The following is a 15206-nucleotide window of genomic DNA, read 5'->3' on the forward strand; positions in this document are numbered from 1 at the left end:
GTGCCTCCAGGGCTGCTGCCGTCCATTCCACACAGACCACACAGTAAAGCAAAGGTTCAGCCTCCCCAGCAGAAGTTTTGGCTGTCTCATCACTGACATTTCCTTGTCATTCCGTACCAGCAGCATAACCCTGATGCCAAAAAGTGCAATCTGATTTAAAAAAAAAAAAATAAGAGCAGCGCATCCAAGGGTTATGGAAACTCAGAAAGGTGCACGCTGCCAAGAATAATAAACAAGCGAAAATGTCAGAGGGGTCATGGTGATTAAGGTGGCGTGGGACTAGGGCAGTGAAAGGCAAAATGGCAACTCATCCCAGGAGGGATACAGCTGGAGCTGAGAAGCATTCTCACATCAGCTGCACAGAGCAAGGACATTTGGCTTTCATTGCCATGGCACCGGCGAGGGGCCCTTTTCGTGTCACATCTCCTAGTGCCAGCCTGCTACACCTGGTCCCACGGAGCTCCTTGCTTGTAGGAATACACACACAGACCCACACTGGGCAAAGGGACAGGCTAGCTGCAGTCTGCTTTGTAAATAATCTTAACTAAGCCAGGACAAAACAGTATTGAAATCGTCCTCCATGCTACTGGGATCCTCGATAGCATCCCTACAAGCAGAGCAGCAGAGTAATCCAGTCACAGAGGAAAGGACCTGCCTAAGAAATGCGAGTCTTCATTTAAAAGGGAAGTTAAAGGAGAAAAAGAGAAGGTAATAGCCCTGCCCAGGCAAACAAATAAAGCATTTGCTCCTAGAATCCTGTGAAATAAGGCAATAATGGTGGCCCCATCAAGGAGACAGATGTGGAAGAGAGACTAGCTGGGTAAAACAGCTTGGATGTGGGGTTCAACACAACAAGCAAATAAAGCGATGCTCCCCCTCATCTCCTGAGCAGACATCGCTTGAGACAAGTTGGCTGAGGATGGTTTAATCACTGCACAGCCGCGTAATGGTTACGCACCAATCTCACAAAGATCTGCACTAATCTCACAAAGACCCTGCTCCGCAGAGCCTTCGTACCTACCATGAAGTTCTGCTGAAGGGGGGACCAGGAGTACATGATGGGCACCAGAGCCACGGTGTTCAGCGTCCTCATGTACAGCGTCTGGCTTGGAAATCCTGGAAAAATGCTCTCCACGGTACACTGGGAGAGAAATGAAGAGAAGGGCAGTGAGGAAACAGCCCCTGGGAGGCAGCCACAGGAGGAAACTGCACTTCAGGACAAACACAGCAAAGGGCTGCGGTCACTCATTGTGGCTCCTCGATAGTAAAAGCTTCTCCCCCCCATTTACCAAACTATCTATAAATTATCCTCACTGTTCCCTGCAAAGCCCTGGTTCTGATTCACCTTTGTTGCTGCTGTGCCTTTCTTTTGCTCTCCCTACCTGTTTTAGGAAGGGGTGCCCGCTGACCGGCTTCATCAACTGCACTGGCTGAACTCGAAGCTTCTTCCAGTCTTCGTTCAGAATTTGAGTCTTTTCGTGAACCTTTGCAAAGTTGGCCACAAAAAGAGCCTGAAACGAGGGAAAGAAGCACTGGAAACTTAAAAATCACGTCGAGGTTTAGAACATCAAAACCCCTCCTGAGATTTTGTTTCACGTATCAAAACGTAGCCAAGGCAGAGCACTTCAGACTGATGACATTCGTTAGAAGGAATCCTAATTAACCTCAGCATCGGTACAAAACTGTGCTGAACACGTAGCAAGAGCCAGCAGCTTTTAATAATTCTTGATCGGATCCAACCTGTTCTAAAATCTTACCTGCCACGGAGAAAAGCAGAGGCAGAAACCCACAGAGCCTTAGCACCCAGGGGGTTAAAGCAAGGAGAGACTTCACAGGGTAAGTGGAAAGGAGTCCTCTCCCTGCACCTTCTGCAAGCACCCAGCCAGGGAACTTCTCTGCCTACACAGCCGAGCTGCCTACCCTGCTCTGCTCCAACCACGGAGCACGAAGGGAGCTGAAATCTCTTCAGGCTTACCATGGCTACAACTGAAACGCAATTCTGCAGCTCTCCCTGTGAAGCACTCAGCTGAAAACTGCTCAAACGCTGCAAGCCAGAGCGAAGGCTCGAGCAGAAATCCTCCCAGCTAGAGCTGGCACCTCTCGTTCCAGCTTTACCTTGGCTCCCATGTTCGCCTGAAACCTCTTGAGCTGCCGAAGCCGCATGTATTCGGACTTGACTTTCCTTTTCCAGTATATGATACACTTCGACGTCGGAGGAGTGGCGATTTCCATTTTTCTACAAAAAAACGCAGGAAGAGTAAATATCAAACAACGGAGAGCTTAGCGTTACAAACGAGTGGTATTAGGAAAAAAAGAAAAAAACAAAAAAAACAACACGTGGATTTTAAATGCATCACAGGCTTTAACTAGGAAAAAAATAATCACATAAATCTGCACGAGTCCTTTTTACGGAACAATTAAGAGCACAAATTGCACCGAAAAGCTCGGAGAGCTCTTGGATGTAAGCAGCAAGAGAACTGCGTGTGCTGACAGGGATTCAGCTGCCTCTGCCCTGCGTGAACTCCTGTGAATCCTCCACGGGCAACGTGTCTGCGGCGTTCCCCTTTCTCCTTCTGCCCAGGGCACCGGCAGAACAAAACGACACCGCCAGGAGCCTCCTCACGTCCAGAGAGAGCCTTGCTGGCCTTGCCAGGAGGCCGGGGAGGATTTCTGTTTGTTCTGCAGCCCTTCCCTTCGGGAAGGCACCGCTGGTTACCAGCAGGAACCAGCAGGTTTCGAGGAGGGACGAGGGGCAGCCTTCGAGCCTCACTGCAGCCCTGCTCGCCCCCCCCCCGGGGAAGGGATGCTGCAGCCCCCTCCCCAGGGTTTGGCCCCCAGGGTTTCCAAACCCTGCTGCAAACACCTCCTGCGGGGCACGGATGGGCTCTGCCCTCCCTGCAGCCCCCCCCAGCCTCGTGCCCGGGGGCTGGCAGCAGCAAAACCCTACAGAAATGGGGTTTTACCCTCGGAGCCCGCAGGGTTTTGGGGGGAGCCTGGCTGGGGGGGGATGGAGGGGTCAGACCAAGCCTCCTGCCCCACACAGTCACTGCCCTACAGGGGCCTGGCCTGCCCCACAGGCCCCAAGCTACCCCGCAGGACCCTCAGCTGCCCCCACAAGCCCCAATCTGCCCCACAGAGCCCCAGTCTGCCCCACAGTCCCCCCAAACTACCCCCACAAGCCCCGATCTGCCCCACAGGGGCTCTGATCTGCCCCACAGCCTCCCCAAACTGCCCCCACAAGCCCCGATCTACCCCACAGGGGCCCCAATCTGCGCCATAGCACCCTCAAACTGCCCCCCCAAGCCCCAATCTGCCCCACAGGGACCCCTCTCTGCCCCACAGCCCCCCCAGATTCCCCCCACAACCCCCAAATTGCCCCAAAGCCCCCACAAATTGCCCCTCCAAGCCTTGATCTGCCCCACAGAGACCATGATCTGCCCCACACACCCCCCAAACTGCCCCCCAAGCCCCAATCTGCCCCACAGGGACCCCTCTCTGCCCCACAGCCCCCCCAAACTACCCCCCCAAGCCCCGATCTGCCCCACGGGGACCCGGATCTGCCCCACAGCCCCCCCAAACTACCCCCCCAAGCCCCGATCTGCCCCATGGGGGCCCCACTCTGCCCCCCACCCCCCCAACCTGCCCCCCAACCCCCCAACTACCCCCTCTCCCCCCCAGCAGCCCCCCGGGGGCCCCTCTCTGCCCCCCCCCGGTGCCCCCCACACCCCCCCAGCAGCCCCGGGCTCCCCCCTTCCCCCTCCACCCCCCCCCCGGGGGCTCCCCCGCCCCTGGCGGCCCCTCGCGGCCCCTCCCCTCCCACCGCCCCCCCCGCCCCCCGCCCCCCGCGGGACCCCAGGCCCCGCCCCGCCCCGCACTCACTCCTCGGCCATCGCGCCGGGGGAGGCCGCGCTCCCCTGCGCACCGCGCATGCGCCGAGGCGAGGCCCCGCCCCCTCCCCCTTCAGAAGCCCCGCCCCTCCGCCTAGAGGCCCCGCCCCCATCCTCAGCCCCGCCCCCATCGCGCAGCGCCCCGCCCCCTCGCCCCGAGACCCCGCCTTGTGCGCGGAGGCCCCGCCCCTTCACCTGCAGACCACGCCCCCTTCGTGTAGAGGTCCCGCCCCTCACACTGAGACCCCGCCCTCCCTGGTGGTGGCCCCGCCCCTTAGCCCGCAGCCAAGCGTGGTGTGCAGCTCAAGCCACGCCCCCTCCGCTCAAAGCCACACCCCTCGGGTTAAGCCACGCCTCTCAGGTTAAACCACGCCCCCGAGATAAGCCACGCCTCTCGGGATAAGCCACGCCCCTCGAGTTAAGCCACGCCCCTTGTGTGGCTCATGCCAAGCAGCCCCAGGGGGGTCCCAGGGGTCCCAGGGGGTCCTGGGGGGGTCCCGGGAGAGGTCCTTGGGGGGGGTCCCGGGGGGTCCCGGGGCCGTTCCCCCTCACAGCGGGCACCAGGAGTGGCTGCCGGTGTCGGGACCCGGTGCAGCGGGGCCAACGCTCAGCCTCTGGTGGTCCAAGAGCTTGGAAACTGGGAGCACTGGGAGGCCACTGGGAGGCCACTGGGAGGCCACTGGGAGGCCCTGGGATGCATCCTGTGCGCCTCGCCCCGGGCAGGACGCGCTCGGAAGGGCGGTGGCGGCGCCGGGCAGGAAGCAGCTGCGTGGGGACAGCCCCGGGCGGTGGGGATGGGGCTGCTCGGGGCTGCTCGTCCTTCCCCTGTCAGCCCCCATAAGGCCCAAACTGCCCCACAGGGGCCTCACTGTGCCCCACAGCCCCCCCAAACTGCCCCCCCAAGCCTTGATCTGCCCCACAGGGGCTCTGATCTGCCCCACAGCCCCCCTAAACTACCCCTACAAGCCCCGATCTGCCCCACAGCACAATGCGTCACACAACCCCACAGGGTGAGGGATGAGAAGGGATCCTGAGAGCTCATCCTGCCTGGGTCAGGTCCCACAGGGGGGATTTGGGTGTCTCCACAGACCCCATAACCCCCTGAATAGCCTGTCCCAGGGCTCTGCTGCCCCCCCCCTAAAAAAATTCAAGCAGAACCTCCTCTATTCCCGCTGGCACCCGCTGCCCCCTGTCCTATCACGAGGTGTCCCCACAAACAGCCTGGCCCCGTTCTCCTGACGCTCACCCTTTCCTTATTTACTGCCACCGCTAAGGTCACCCCGTCACCCCCCTCCTCGCAGCGGGTCCCCGGGGGCAGTGGGTGCCCGCATCCCACCCGCAGCCCCCATCCCTCCTGCCCCCTGCATCTGCTGCCTTTGGAGCCTCGCTGCTGACTCAGGCCAACGCAGAGACCTCACTGCCCCCCCCCAACCCCCCTGACCCTCCCACCCATCGGGACTGGGTGGAAAGGATTGGGACGGGCCCCGGGACTGGGATATATCCCCGGTGGCAACCCCGGCCCCACCGCAGCCGTCCCGGTGGGTAGGAGGATGCTCCGGGCTCGGGCACGGCTCCTCTGCTGCCTGCTCCTTGCAGTGCTCCGGCAGGGTAAGGGGCTATGGGGGGAGCAGGGAAGGGACTGGAGGCCTCCCCATGGGGACCTTGCCCCCTTTCTGCCCCCCGTCCTGCTCAGGCCGTGCTGGGGGGCATCTCCCCGGCCCCTTCTGGCATCTCCCCGTGGAGGATGCTGCGGGTTTGGCTCGCACATTTTGCTCAGAAAATGCCCTGCCCCAGCCAAGCCGAAGGCAGAGCCAGGAGCCCCCTGCTTGCCTGGGGCAGGAGGAGGGGGCTCGCTGTGCCGGGACCCCCCCCAAAAGCTCTGTCTGCCCCCAGCTGTGCAGCCCTCCATCCCATTTCTCCTGGTTGCAGGGTGCGGGGACCCGCAGTACGGAGCCCCCGAGGATGAAGGTAAGGCTGCGATGCCGTGGCCGTGGGCTGACACAGGGGAACGGGGGCCCTGGGCATGGTCCCATGGGTCCCCCCCCAGTGCTGACGGCTCCGTCTGTCCCTCCAGCTGACTACCTGGACCTGGACGAGGACGGTGAGTAGGGCTGCCCCCCTTGGGGGCTGTTGGCACCGTTTGGTGCCCTGTGGGTAACCGACCCCACAATTTAGGATCCCCGGAGGTGCTGGGGGGGCCATCCCACTGCCAGGACTCCTACCAGGACTGGGTGGCCCTGTACTGCTGGGCCCCCTTCCACGCCGCCCTCATGGCCACCCCCGAGGGCAGCCGCTGCTGCTGGGAGCAGATCGGGAGGTGGGTGCTGAGACAGCTCCGAGCAGCCCCCACGGGGGTCCTGCACCCCCTGGCTGCCTTCACCCCATCTTTTTCCCCAATTCTCCGCAGCGCCTACAGCGAGCTCTCCGCCTGCACCGAGCTGCTGGCCCAGCTTTTTGCCTGCCCCTGGCCCAGCACCGCTCTCGACGCCTTCTTCCTGCAGGTCCACGGCGAATATTTCAGCAACTGCAGCAGGACGGAGCCCCCCGGGCCGGGGGGGATGCCCCCCGGGCTGGCTGCCGCTGTGGCGGTGGGGCTGGGCTGCCTCGTGCCCCTCGCAGCCGCCTTCACCCTCAGCAGAGCCCGGAGAGGGGCTCGGAGCCCGGCGGGGGGTGGCACAGCCCCGGGTACCCCAGTGCCTGAACTGGGCTGAGAGCAAACCCCGGGGGTTCAACGGAGGGGGAGAAGGGTGAGCGGGGTGGGGGTCCGGGGGTCCTGTGCTGTGGGGTGAGGTCGGTACCGGGGGTCTGACCGCCAAGGCCTGGGATTGTGGCCTTGCTGGGATGAGCCCCTTCCCCGTGGTCTGAGCCCTCTCCCCACGTGCTGAGCCCCTTCCCCATGTTCTGAGCCCCCTCCCCATGTCCTGAGCCCCTTCCCCATGGTCTGAGCCCTCTCCCCATGTGCTGAGCCCCCCTCCCCACGTGCCAAACCCCTTCCCCACATGCTGAGCCCCTTCCCCATGTCCTGAGCCCCTCTCCCCACATGCTAAGCCCCTTTCCCACGTGCCGAGCCCCTTCCCCACAGGCTGAGCCCCTTCCCCATGTGCTGACCCCCCCTCCCCAGAGGCTGAGCCCTTTTCCCATGTCCTGAGCCTCCTCCCCATGTCCTGAGCCCCTTCCCCAGCACCCCAGGATGGGTCCCAGCAGGGCAGCACCGCGGTGCCAGGCCACGGGGTGGGGGCCGTGACGGCGGTTGCTGTCCGCCTTCCCCCCATCCCATCCCTTCCCGTCCCCTCGGGGCGCCCAGGGAGGGGCCGTGCTGAGCTCACTGGGTGTCTCCCTGGCACCCGCTCAGGCCGGGAGGCTCCAGTGGCTCCGACAACAAAAGGAGCGGGAGCGGGGGCTGCGACCCCGGCAGTTTTATGGCTTCCAGATGCGTCTCGGGGCCAGCGGTGGCCGCGCAGCCCCCGGGCCGCTCGGGCTCGGCCGCCAGCAGCGTTGGCGAGGGAGGGCGCGAAGCAGCGGGGAGATAGGAGCTGGCCAAGGCAGGGAGGGTCCCCGACATGCGTTGAGTTGTGATCTGTGCTCCCGCGGGAGGGTTTTTGTTTTTTTTTTTTTTTTTAAAAGGGGAAGATTTTGGGTCGGAGCCCGGCCGCGGGGCGAAACGAGCTGGCGCGGCCTCAGCCGGCTCCTCGGGGCTGGGGGCTGCGGGGAAAAGCCCCCAGGGTGGGAGCAGGGCTTTTGGCAGAGCCCCGCGGTGGGGCTGGGGCCAAGGGCCGGCGTCGCCAGCCTCGTTCCTCTGCCCTTTCGCCACCTCCCTGCCCGCTCAGGCCTTGTGCACGTCGTGGCACTGCCTCCGGCCCTTCAGCTCCCACCCGGGATGAGTCCCAGCGTGGGGCAGGTGCCCTAAAGGGGGGCTACGAGCCCGGTTTTGGGGCCACAAACCACAATCCCAAACCCCCACACACACCCCAGAGCCGAGCGGCAGCGCCCGTCCCGGGGCTGAGGCTTGAAATTTCTCTTTCCCCGGTCCACTCCCCCCCGCTGCCGGGCTGCCTGCCCTCCACGCAGGAGACGAGGGATTTCACAACCCAGCCCAGACAGGATTAAAGAGAAATACACAAGTAAACAAAATCGCGGCCTCCTCACACCGGACGGGGCTGCGAAAGGAGCAGAAGCCTCTCTCCTCCGCCGGGCCGCCCGGGGTGAGCGCGGGGCGATGCCCACTGGGGTCCAGCGGTGGCGGCGGCGGTGGTAGAAGGGTTTTTTTTTTTTTGGGGGGGGGTGGGGGTCCCGCCGGGAGCTCTGCTTGAAAGCAGCGCTGAGCAATCTCATTTTTCACACGTCTCCTGTAGTCAAACTGCCCCTGTCAGAGGAAAGGAGTCGCTTCCTGTTATTTCCATTGAAATACTTGTCCCGCTCGTTAGCCCCCGCAGGCTGTGGCAGGATGGCACCGTGCGCGCCGACGGGCTCCGGCCGCCTCTCCCGAGGGCTCCTCCTGCTCTGGGGTAAGTGCACGGCGGGGTGGCTGTGGCCGTGGGGGGGGCTCCGTGCCTCGTGCCAGCCCCACACGTGGCCGCCGTCCTTCATCCGGGGCCGCTTCAGCCCCAAAACCCCGCGGCGAGCAGGACGCGGCGCTGCGGGGGCCGTCACCCGCCTCGCATCGGGGTGCTGCCTTTGGGGGATGGGGGGCACCCCCTTCCCGGGCACAGCACCTTGGGGGGGGGGAGGATGGAGGGGTCCCGGCTGCGACAGAGGTGGGAGAGTGGCGTGAAGGGACCCTCGTGCATGCGACTCCTTTGTGGGGTGCTCCTGTGAGCACCGGGAGAGCGGCTGGGGGGGTCCCGGCAAGGAGGGACAGCGGGACAGGGACAGGGTGGGCTACCCTTGGGGACAGGGTGGGCTATCCTTGGGGACAAGGTGGGCTACCCTTGCCGTAGCCACCGTGCCAGCCCCAGAGGTCCCCTCCAGCCAGCCCCCGGCCCCCCAAAAAAGCCACGGGGGGCGATTCGCCAAGCAACGCGGCCTCGCTGCCCAGGGGACAGGATGGAGGCGGCGACTTCCCAAGGGCTGCACCGGGGCCGGGCGGGCGGCTGGCGGGGTGCCGGGGGGACGCGCCCCACGCCGGTGGCACGATGGAGCATGGAGGGGGTTCTGCTGCGGTCAGCGCTTCCTCTTCCTTCCTGCCTCAGCCCTGCCCGGGCTGCTGACGGGACAAAGCTCGGTCCCGCTGGGGCCACCGCGTGCCACCGGCTGGTAGCCCCCGTCCCCTCCATTGTCACCCGCAGCCAGCCCGGTGGCATCCTCCCCGTCGCCTCCTTGCTCCCTAACACCAGCTCCGGCCGACCCGTGGCTCCTGTCCCGTCCCTTCCCGTCCCACCCCGTGCCCACCCCGCTGACCGCGTCCCCTCCGTCCCCTCCGTAGCGCTGCTGGGGCGGGGGCTGTGCCACACGGCCGGCAAGGCAGAGGGCTTCAGCCAGGAGGCGAGGACGAGCCCCCCGATGGCCAAGGACAACTCCACAGGTGGGTGAGCACCAGCAGCACCCCCATCCCCAAATCCGTCCCCTTCCCCTCCGCCCGTCCCCAAATCCACGGTGGGTGACGGGCGCGGTCCCCGGTGCGGTGCCGGCGCTCAGCGCCTGTCCCCGTGCAGAGGAGGTGTACGGCGCCATGGCGGAGAGGTGCTGGGAGGTATTCGTCGACCTGATGAGGAACGTGACGGCGCCGCAGCTGTGCGACTGGAAGGTCATCAGCAGGTAGGGACGGGGGACAAAACGTGGCCGGGGGCGACCCCGAGCCCCCCCAAAAAACCCTCCCAGCGCTCCCCAACCCGCCCCGGTTCCGTCCCGCAGGCCCTACAGTTGGCTGCAGGCGTGCTTGGAGGAGTCGGCCGAACACCTCTACTACAGCTACCCCAACGCGCTGGCCGAGCGGTTCATCTTCCAGAGCCACCACCGCTACTTCCACAACTGCTCGGTGGGCAACCAGGTCTTCGACCCCCCCGAGGACGTGCTGCTGGCCATGGTCTTCGCCCCCATCTGCCTCATCCCCTTCCTCGTCACCGTCGTCATCTGGCGCAGCAAGGACGGCAAGGCGCAGCCCTAAGGCGCCGCCGCCGCTGCCATCACCACCTCCGTGCCCGGTGCCCGGTGCCCGGTGCTGGGGTCCCGGTTGCTCGCGTACCGGGGGGAATGGGTCCAGGAACCCCCCTCCCGGTGCCTCCCTGACCACCCGCCAGCCCGCGGCGGGCCAGTAAAGGCTGCTTCCCCCAGCCCCGGGGTGCTTCTTCCGTGCCCGTTTCCGCCACCGGTTCCCGGCCATGGCCCCGTTCCTGGCCCCGCCGCACCGGGAGCCCCCCCCCCGCTGGCAGCGCTGCTGCAGCCACCGGGCACCGGCGCGGGGGGCGTGGCTTAACGGGAGGGGGCGTGGCTAAGGGCGGGGTTTGAGTGGAAGGGGTGTGGGCGGGGGTTTGATGGAGGGGCGTGGCCTCGCGGGGTGGGCGGGGCTTTTCGATTGGCACAGTGGGTGGGGGTGGGGCTTCGATGGTGGGCGGGGTGTAGCGGGGTGGGGTGGGTGGGCGGGGTTAGGAGGGGTGGGCGGGGTTAGGAGGGGGTGGGCGTGGCTTTGGATGGGTGGGCGTGGTTAGGAGGGTTGTGTGCGGGGTTACGAGGAGTGGGCGTGGCTTCGGGTAGGTGGGCGGGGTTTAGGAGGGGGTGGGCGTGGCTTTGGAGGGGGCGGGGTCTGGGGAAGCGGCGAGCGGCGGGGCGGGTGCGGGAGGGGCGGGGCTTGGCGGGGCGGAAGCCGGAAGCCGGAAGCCGGCGGCGGCGGGGTTGGTTCCGGTGGCGGCGGCGGCGATGAGCTTCGCGTGGCCGTGGCAGTACAGCTTCCCGCCCTTCTTCACGTGAGCACCGGCACTGGGACCGGCACCGGGGGCGGGGGGAGGCACCGGGCGGTGTGTGGTGGGACGGGGGGGACACACCGGAACCGGAACCGGGAACAGAACCGGGACCGGAACCGGAACCGGGGCGGGGGAAGGGAGGGCCGCGGCCTGGTCCCGGTGCCGGTGCCATGGCGGAGCCCCCCGCAGGCTGCAGCCCAACGGCGAGACGCGGCAGAAGCAGCTGGCGGCCTGGTGCGCGCTGGCGCTCGCCTACAGCCGGCGGCACCGGCTGCCCGCCATGACGGTGCGGGAGGCGCAGGACAGCCCCCTGTTCGCCAACCGCCGCCTGCAGCGTATCCTTGGCACGGCCCCGCCACCCACAAACCCCTCGGATCCCCCCCCCCCCCCAACACCCTTCGGCCCCGGTTACCGGCCCCCCCCGGTTACCCCCACCCCTTCCCCGTACCGATTCCCCGCTGTCCTTCCCCTGCCCTGGTTGCCTTAACCCGACTCCCCCCCCCCCCCCAAGCTCCCACCCCGGTTGTCCATCCCATTCTATCCCAGTAACCCCCTCCCCCATCCCAGTTACCCTACCTCCTGTCCCCCCTCATCCCAGTTACCTTCCATCCCATCCTGTCCCAGTAACCCAGTTACCCCCCATCCCAGTTACCTCCCAGTTACCCCCCATTCAATCCTGTCCCAGTACCCCCCCCCTCCCAGTCCCAGTTACCCTCCATCCCGCCCTGTCCTGGTTACACCCACCCCATCCCAGTTCCCCCCCACCCAATCCCAGTTACCCTCATCCCCAAATCCCACCCCTGTGTCGTGTCCCCTTCCCCCCTACCCTCCAAGCTCTGTCAGTGCCTCCTTAACCCCCCTCCCAGGGAAGCTGCCGCTGGAGTCCATCCAGGTGGTGCTGGAGGAGCTCCGCAAAAACGGTGGGTGTCCGTCTGTCCATCGGGGTGGGGTCTGTCCTCTACCGGGGGGGCTCAGCCCCACCGGGCCGGCACCATCCTGCTGCAGGAGCAGCCCCGGGGCTCTCCCCGTGCCAGCCCCCGGGGCCAGCTCGCCCCTTCTGCAGCCCCTCGGGTCCCCTGCTGCACGAGGAGGGGTCTCGGGGGGGAGGCAGCACCTCCAGCCACCCGCAGGCGTGATGCCCTGACTGCTGTCCCAGCCCCGTGCCCTGCCTGGAAGCCTTCCTCCTGTTGATTCCAGGGAACCTGGAGTGGTTGGACAAGAACAAAACCAGCTTCCTCATCATGTGGAGGAGACCCGAGGAGTGGGGGAAGCTCATCTACCAGTGGGTGAGGAGCTGGAGGCTGCCCCAGTGCACAGAGGGGGCTTTCCCTATCCAGAGGGCCTTGTGTAAAAGACTCCTGAACGTCTTCCTCGTGCTTTCCCCCTACTTCTGCTTCCATTCTGCTCACTGTGTGGGGCTGTGTTAGCTCCCTCGGGTGTCATTTCTCACCTTTCTGACGCCCCAGCGCGTTCTGAGGGTGGTTTTGCTCGTTGGGGGCTGCCCGCGTTACGCTTCGTTTGCGCTGGGGTGTGCGAGGGGTCGTGCGGAGGGCGTTAAATCGCGCAGATCTGCCCGATGCTTTCACGTTTCCAGGTGTCGAAGAACGGTTTGACCAACTCCGTGTTCACGCTGTACGAGCTGGTCAGCGGCGACGACACTGCAGATGAAGGTAATGCCACGAGCTGTGTCCCCCAGCAGCTTTTCAGGGCACGCTTCATCCAAATACCCAAACAGATGATTAGCTGGGCCTTCCCAGTGCCTGGGGTGAGCTGCAGGCTGTTGAATTTTCACGCCTGGCTTCTTCGCTGCCTCGTGTCTGCTGACCTCCAGGCTCTGTGGCTGATGCAGCAGCGGGGCCTTGTGGCTTTGCTGTAGTGTTACGGTGCTGGGGTCTGAGAGGTGCCCTGCAGGGCCCTCCGTCTGCACTGTCACCTCCCCGTAGATGTCGTGAGCCTCTCTGTTTCCCGCTGTGTTCCTTCTTCTTCTCCCTGACGGGGCTGCCTGTCCTTCCCTAGAGTTCCACGGGCTGGATGAGGCCATGCTGCTTCGTGCCCTGCAAGCCCTGCAGCAGGAGCACAAGGCTGAAATCATCACGCTGGACGACGGCCGAGGCGTCAAGTTCTTCTGATGGGAGCCCTCTCCCTGCTGCTCCTCTCCGGCTGCTGAAGCTGCGAAGGTTTCGTCTCCTGGCCTGGTTTCAAGCCCTGTCTGCAAAGCAGCTGCATACTCGGGATTTCTTGGGGCGAGGAGAATCTGTGAAGCCTTCCAGAGACATGACTTTTTAGAAATCCTCAGAGCTCCTCCGTCTTTCTTTTCTCCCTGTTGTGTTTGAGAGGCTAAAGCTGCTCTCAGCGGCTCTGGGAGGGACCACCCAGAAGTGAAACCGGGGAAAACTGCTCCCGTGGCTGCTCCCTGCTCCTGGGAGAGCAGGGGATGGGCTCTTCTGTGGCCGGTCAGGCTTGGCCTCTGAGGGCAGCTCCTTCCCAGCTTCCAGCCACGTTCCTGGGCTCGGCATTCCCCGCTGCTCGTGCTGGAGGCAGGGGGACAGGACGTGCTGCTGCTGCTGCGGTGCAAAAGACCTCGCTGGAAGAACCACGTGCTCGCTGCAGAGCAGGCCGTGCGGTGGGGCGGGTGCCAAGGAGCTAATCTGGAGTAATTAAAATGACAGGATGTATTTATAGAGCCGCCTGGCTGTTTGGGTCTGTCTTTATTTTTCCATCCGAAACAAAACACGAGGGCCCACCGAATCCCTGCCCTTCAGCCACGTCTCCTTGCTGTGCTGTACAAACAGCACGTGTTGGGTGGGGGGGGGATTGCAAAGCCCCCCCCCCTGCCGTGGAAGCGGGCAGTGCGGGGGCTTTTCCACGTGCTGTGGACCACGGGGGCTCCTCCTGCCTGTCCTCGGGGCCACGCCTGCCTTCATCTCCACGTGCGATCCGCCGAAAATCTCTCGGGTTTGGTGCAGAGGTGGCGGGGGAAGCTCGAAAACGAGAGGCTGGTGGAGGTTGTAATGCAGTTCTAGATTCTCGGTGCTGACAACGAGGGGCACAGCTCGCTGGGAGCTGACCCAGGTCCAGTCTTTGACCCGGTAAATCCTTAATTGCTAAGCAGGGAGCTCCCCTGGGGAAGGAGCGAGCCTCCCCTTGCTCGGTCTTTGCCTCGGCACTCGCCGCAGGCGGATGCAGGGCACTGCGCTGCAGTGACCTTTCATCCAAGCCCCTGAGGTCGTTTTTAGGATCTCACAGAGCCCCTCGGCACACTCCAGCTGGCGCTGAGCAGCTCGTCCTTCCCTCCCTGCCCCTTGCTGGGCTCCGCTCCAGCTGCGGTGCTGCTGGCACCCATTGGCGGTGGTAACCAGCAGTGCAGACGAGATGCCAGAGCCCAGGCTGGGTTTGTGGGACTGGGGGAATTTTAAAATACCTTTTTTTGTAGCGGGAACCCATTCTGCATTGGGCTGTACCCACCTGCTTGCAGACACAGCGCTCCTGGAGCTGTGCTGGGAGGCTGGTGGCAAAAATTCCTCCGTGTCCTGTTCCTCTGCACTACAGAGCGTAGCAAACCGGCACTCCCTGCTTGCACCGGGGCCCTCCCCGGGTGTTTGCAGCTCAGAGGGCACCCGGGAAAGTCTCTGCACAGGGGCTGCGTCCTCCAGCATCTCCCTGGGGCTTGGGTCAGTGCCTGGGGTCTGCCTTGTTCCTTTTCACACCGTCCCCGCTGATTTCCCTCTCCGGGTGCTGTTCCCTTCCCTGCTGTTGTTCCCCCGCAGGATGTTTCTGTGCTGGCCGTTCTGTGCATTTAATTTCAGCCACGTTTGACCCGGGATAATGAGTCTGCAGAGACAAGCCCGGGCTGTTTGTGTTTCTCCCCCTGCCCGTGCGTGGTGCTGACCTCTCGCATTGTGTTCCGAGCTGCCTGTGCTGGCCGTAACCTCGCCGTCCTTGAGCCGCTCTGCCTTCCTAATTAAATTTGCTCCCTTCTTAGGAAATGGCCGATGTGACGTTAGATAAGCTTAAAATTAAGCCTTTTTCTTTCCAAGGCCCTCCTGGCAGAGATTCTCGGCTCGTTTTCAGCTTCCTCCTCCAGCTTGCTCAGCGAGGTGAGGAGGAAGAGTGCTCTTCCCCTCGGCGCACCCTCCCGGGCCGGGCTGCTGCTGCTTTTCCCTGCGGGTTTTCTGGTGGTGAGGTGCACGCCGGGGGCGAGCTGGAGCTCGTGGTGATGTAAGCACCTGCTGGCAGGCAACAACAAAGCCTTTTTATTGTCTTCCCAAACCGGCCTCCTTATCTTCGCGTGGCGCTTTATGGCGTAATCACGGGACTGGGACATCAGAGCCCGTCTGCTTCACCTTCCCCGGGGGTGCTCAAAACTCTTGGTTTGGGAGCCCCGGGGTGCTGGCTTGATAGGAAGGAGATGAATTAACCTGCA

At 64.0% G+C, this 15206-nt stretch overlaps 3 protein-coding genes across 7 annotated transcripts in view; 2 read left to right on the top strand and 1 right to left on the bottom strand.

Moving 5' to 3' along the window:
* Nucleotides 1–15206, bottom strand: part of EZH1 (enhancer of zeste 1 polycomb repressive complex 2 subunit) — a 30725-nt gene that overhangs the window by 11121 nt on the left and 4398 nt on the right. Inside the window, exons 1-4 of one of the 4 annotated variants that reach the window (XM_084301220.1) lie at nt 11610–11624; nt 2116–2236; nt 1383–1511; nt 1022–1141 (exon numbers count right to left, since the gene is read on the bottom strand). In XM_084301220.1, the coding sequence (XP_084157346.1) occupies nt 1022–1141; nt 1383–1511; nt 2116–2232 (366 nt within the window). In that variant the 5' untranslated portion in view covers nt 2233–2236; nt 11610–11624. Of the gene's footprint in view, nt 1–1021; nt 1142–1382; nt 1512–2115; nt 2237–2436; nt 2567–3879; nt 3923–11609; nt 11625–15206 lie in introns of those variants that run through there. The other 3 variants (XM_084301219.1, XM_084301222.1, XM_084301221.1) reach the window with 3 other exon arrangements.
* Nucleotides 8004–10149, top strand: RAMP2 (receptor activity modifying protein 2). Of its 2 annotated transcripts, none has more exons than XM_084300979.1 (5): nt 8004–8089; nt 8240–8392; nt 9310–9408; nt 9539–9641; nt 9738–10149. In XM_084300979.1, the coding sequence occupies exons 2-5, from the start codon at nt 8332–8334 to the stop codon at nt 9988–9990; spliced, it is 516 nt and encodes a 171-aa protein (XP_084157105.1). In that variant the 5' UTR covers nt 8004–8089; nt 8240–8331; the 3' UTR covers nt 9991–10149. The 2 variants fall into 2 exon arrangements, with proteins under 2 accessions (XP_084157105.1, XP_084157106.1); XM_084300980.1 differs by having other exon boundaries at nt 8021–8089; nt 8312–8392.
* Nucleotides 10692–13469, top strand: VPS25 (vacuolar protein sorting 25 homolog). The gene is made up of 6 exons (XM_084301223.1): nt 10692–10786; nt 10973–11118; nt 11650–11703; nt 11981–12069; nt 12378–12453; nt 12800–13469. Exons 1-6 carry the CDS (start codon nt 10740–10742, stop codon nt 12910–12912), a joined length of 525 nt encoding a protein of 174 aa, XP_084157349.1. The 5' UTR covers nt 10692–10739; the 3' UTR covers nt 12913–13469.

Source organism: Netta rufina (assembly GCF_964035555.1).
Source record: "Netta rufina genome assembly, chromosome: 24".
Classification (NCBI taxonomy): domain Eukaryota; kingdom Metazoa; phylum Chordata; class Aves; order Anseriformes; family Anatidae; genus Netta; species Netta rufina.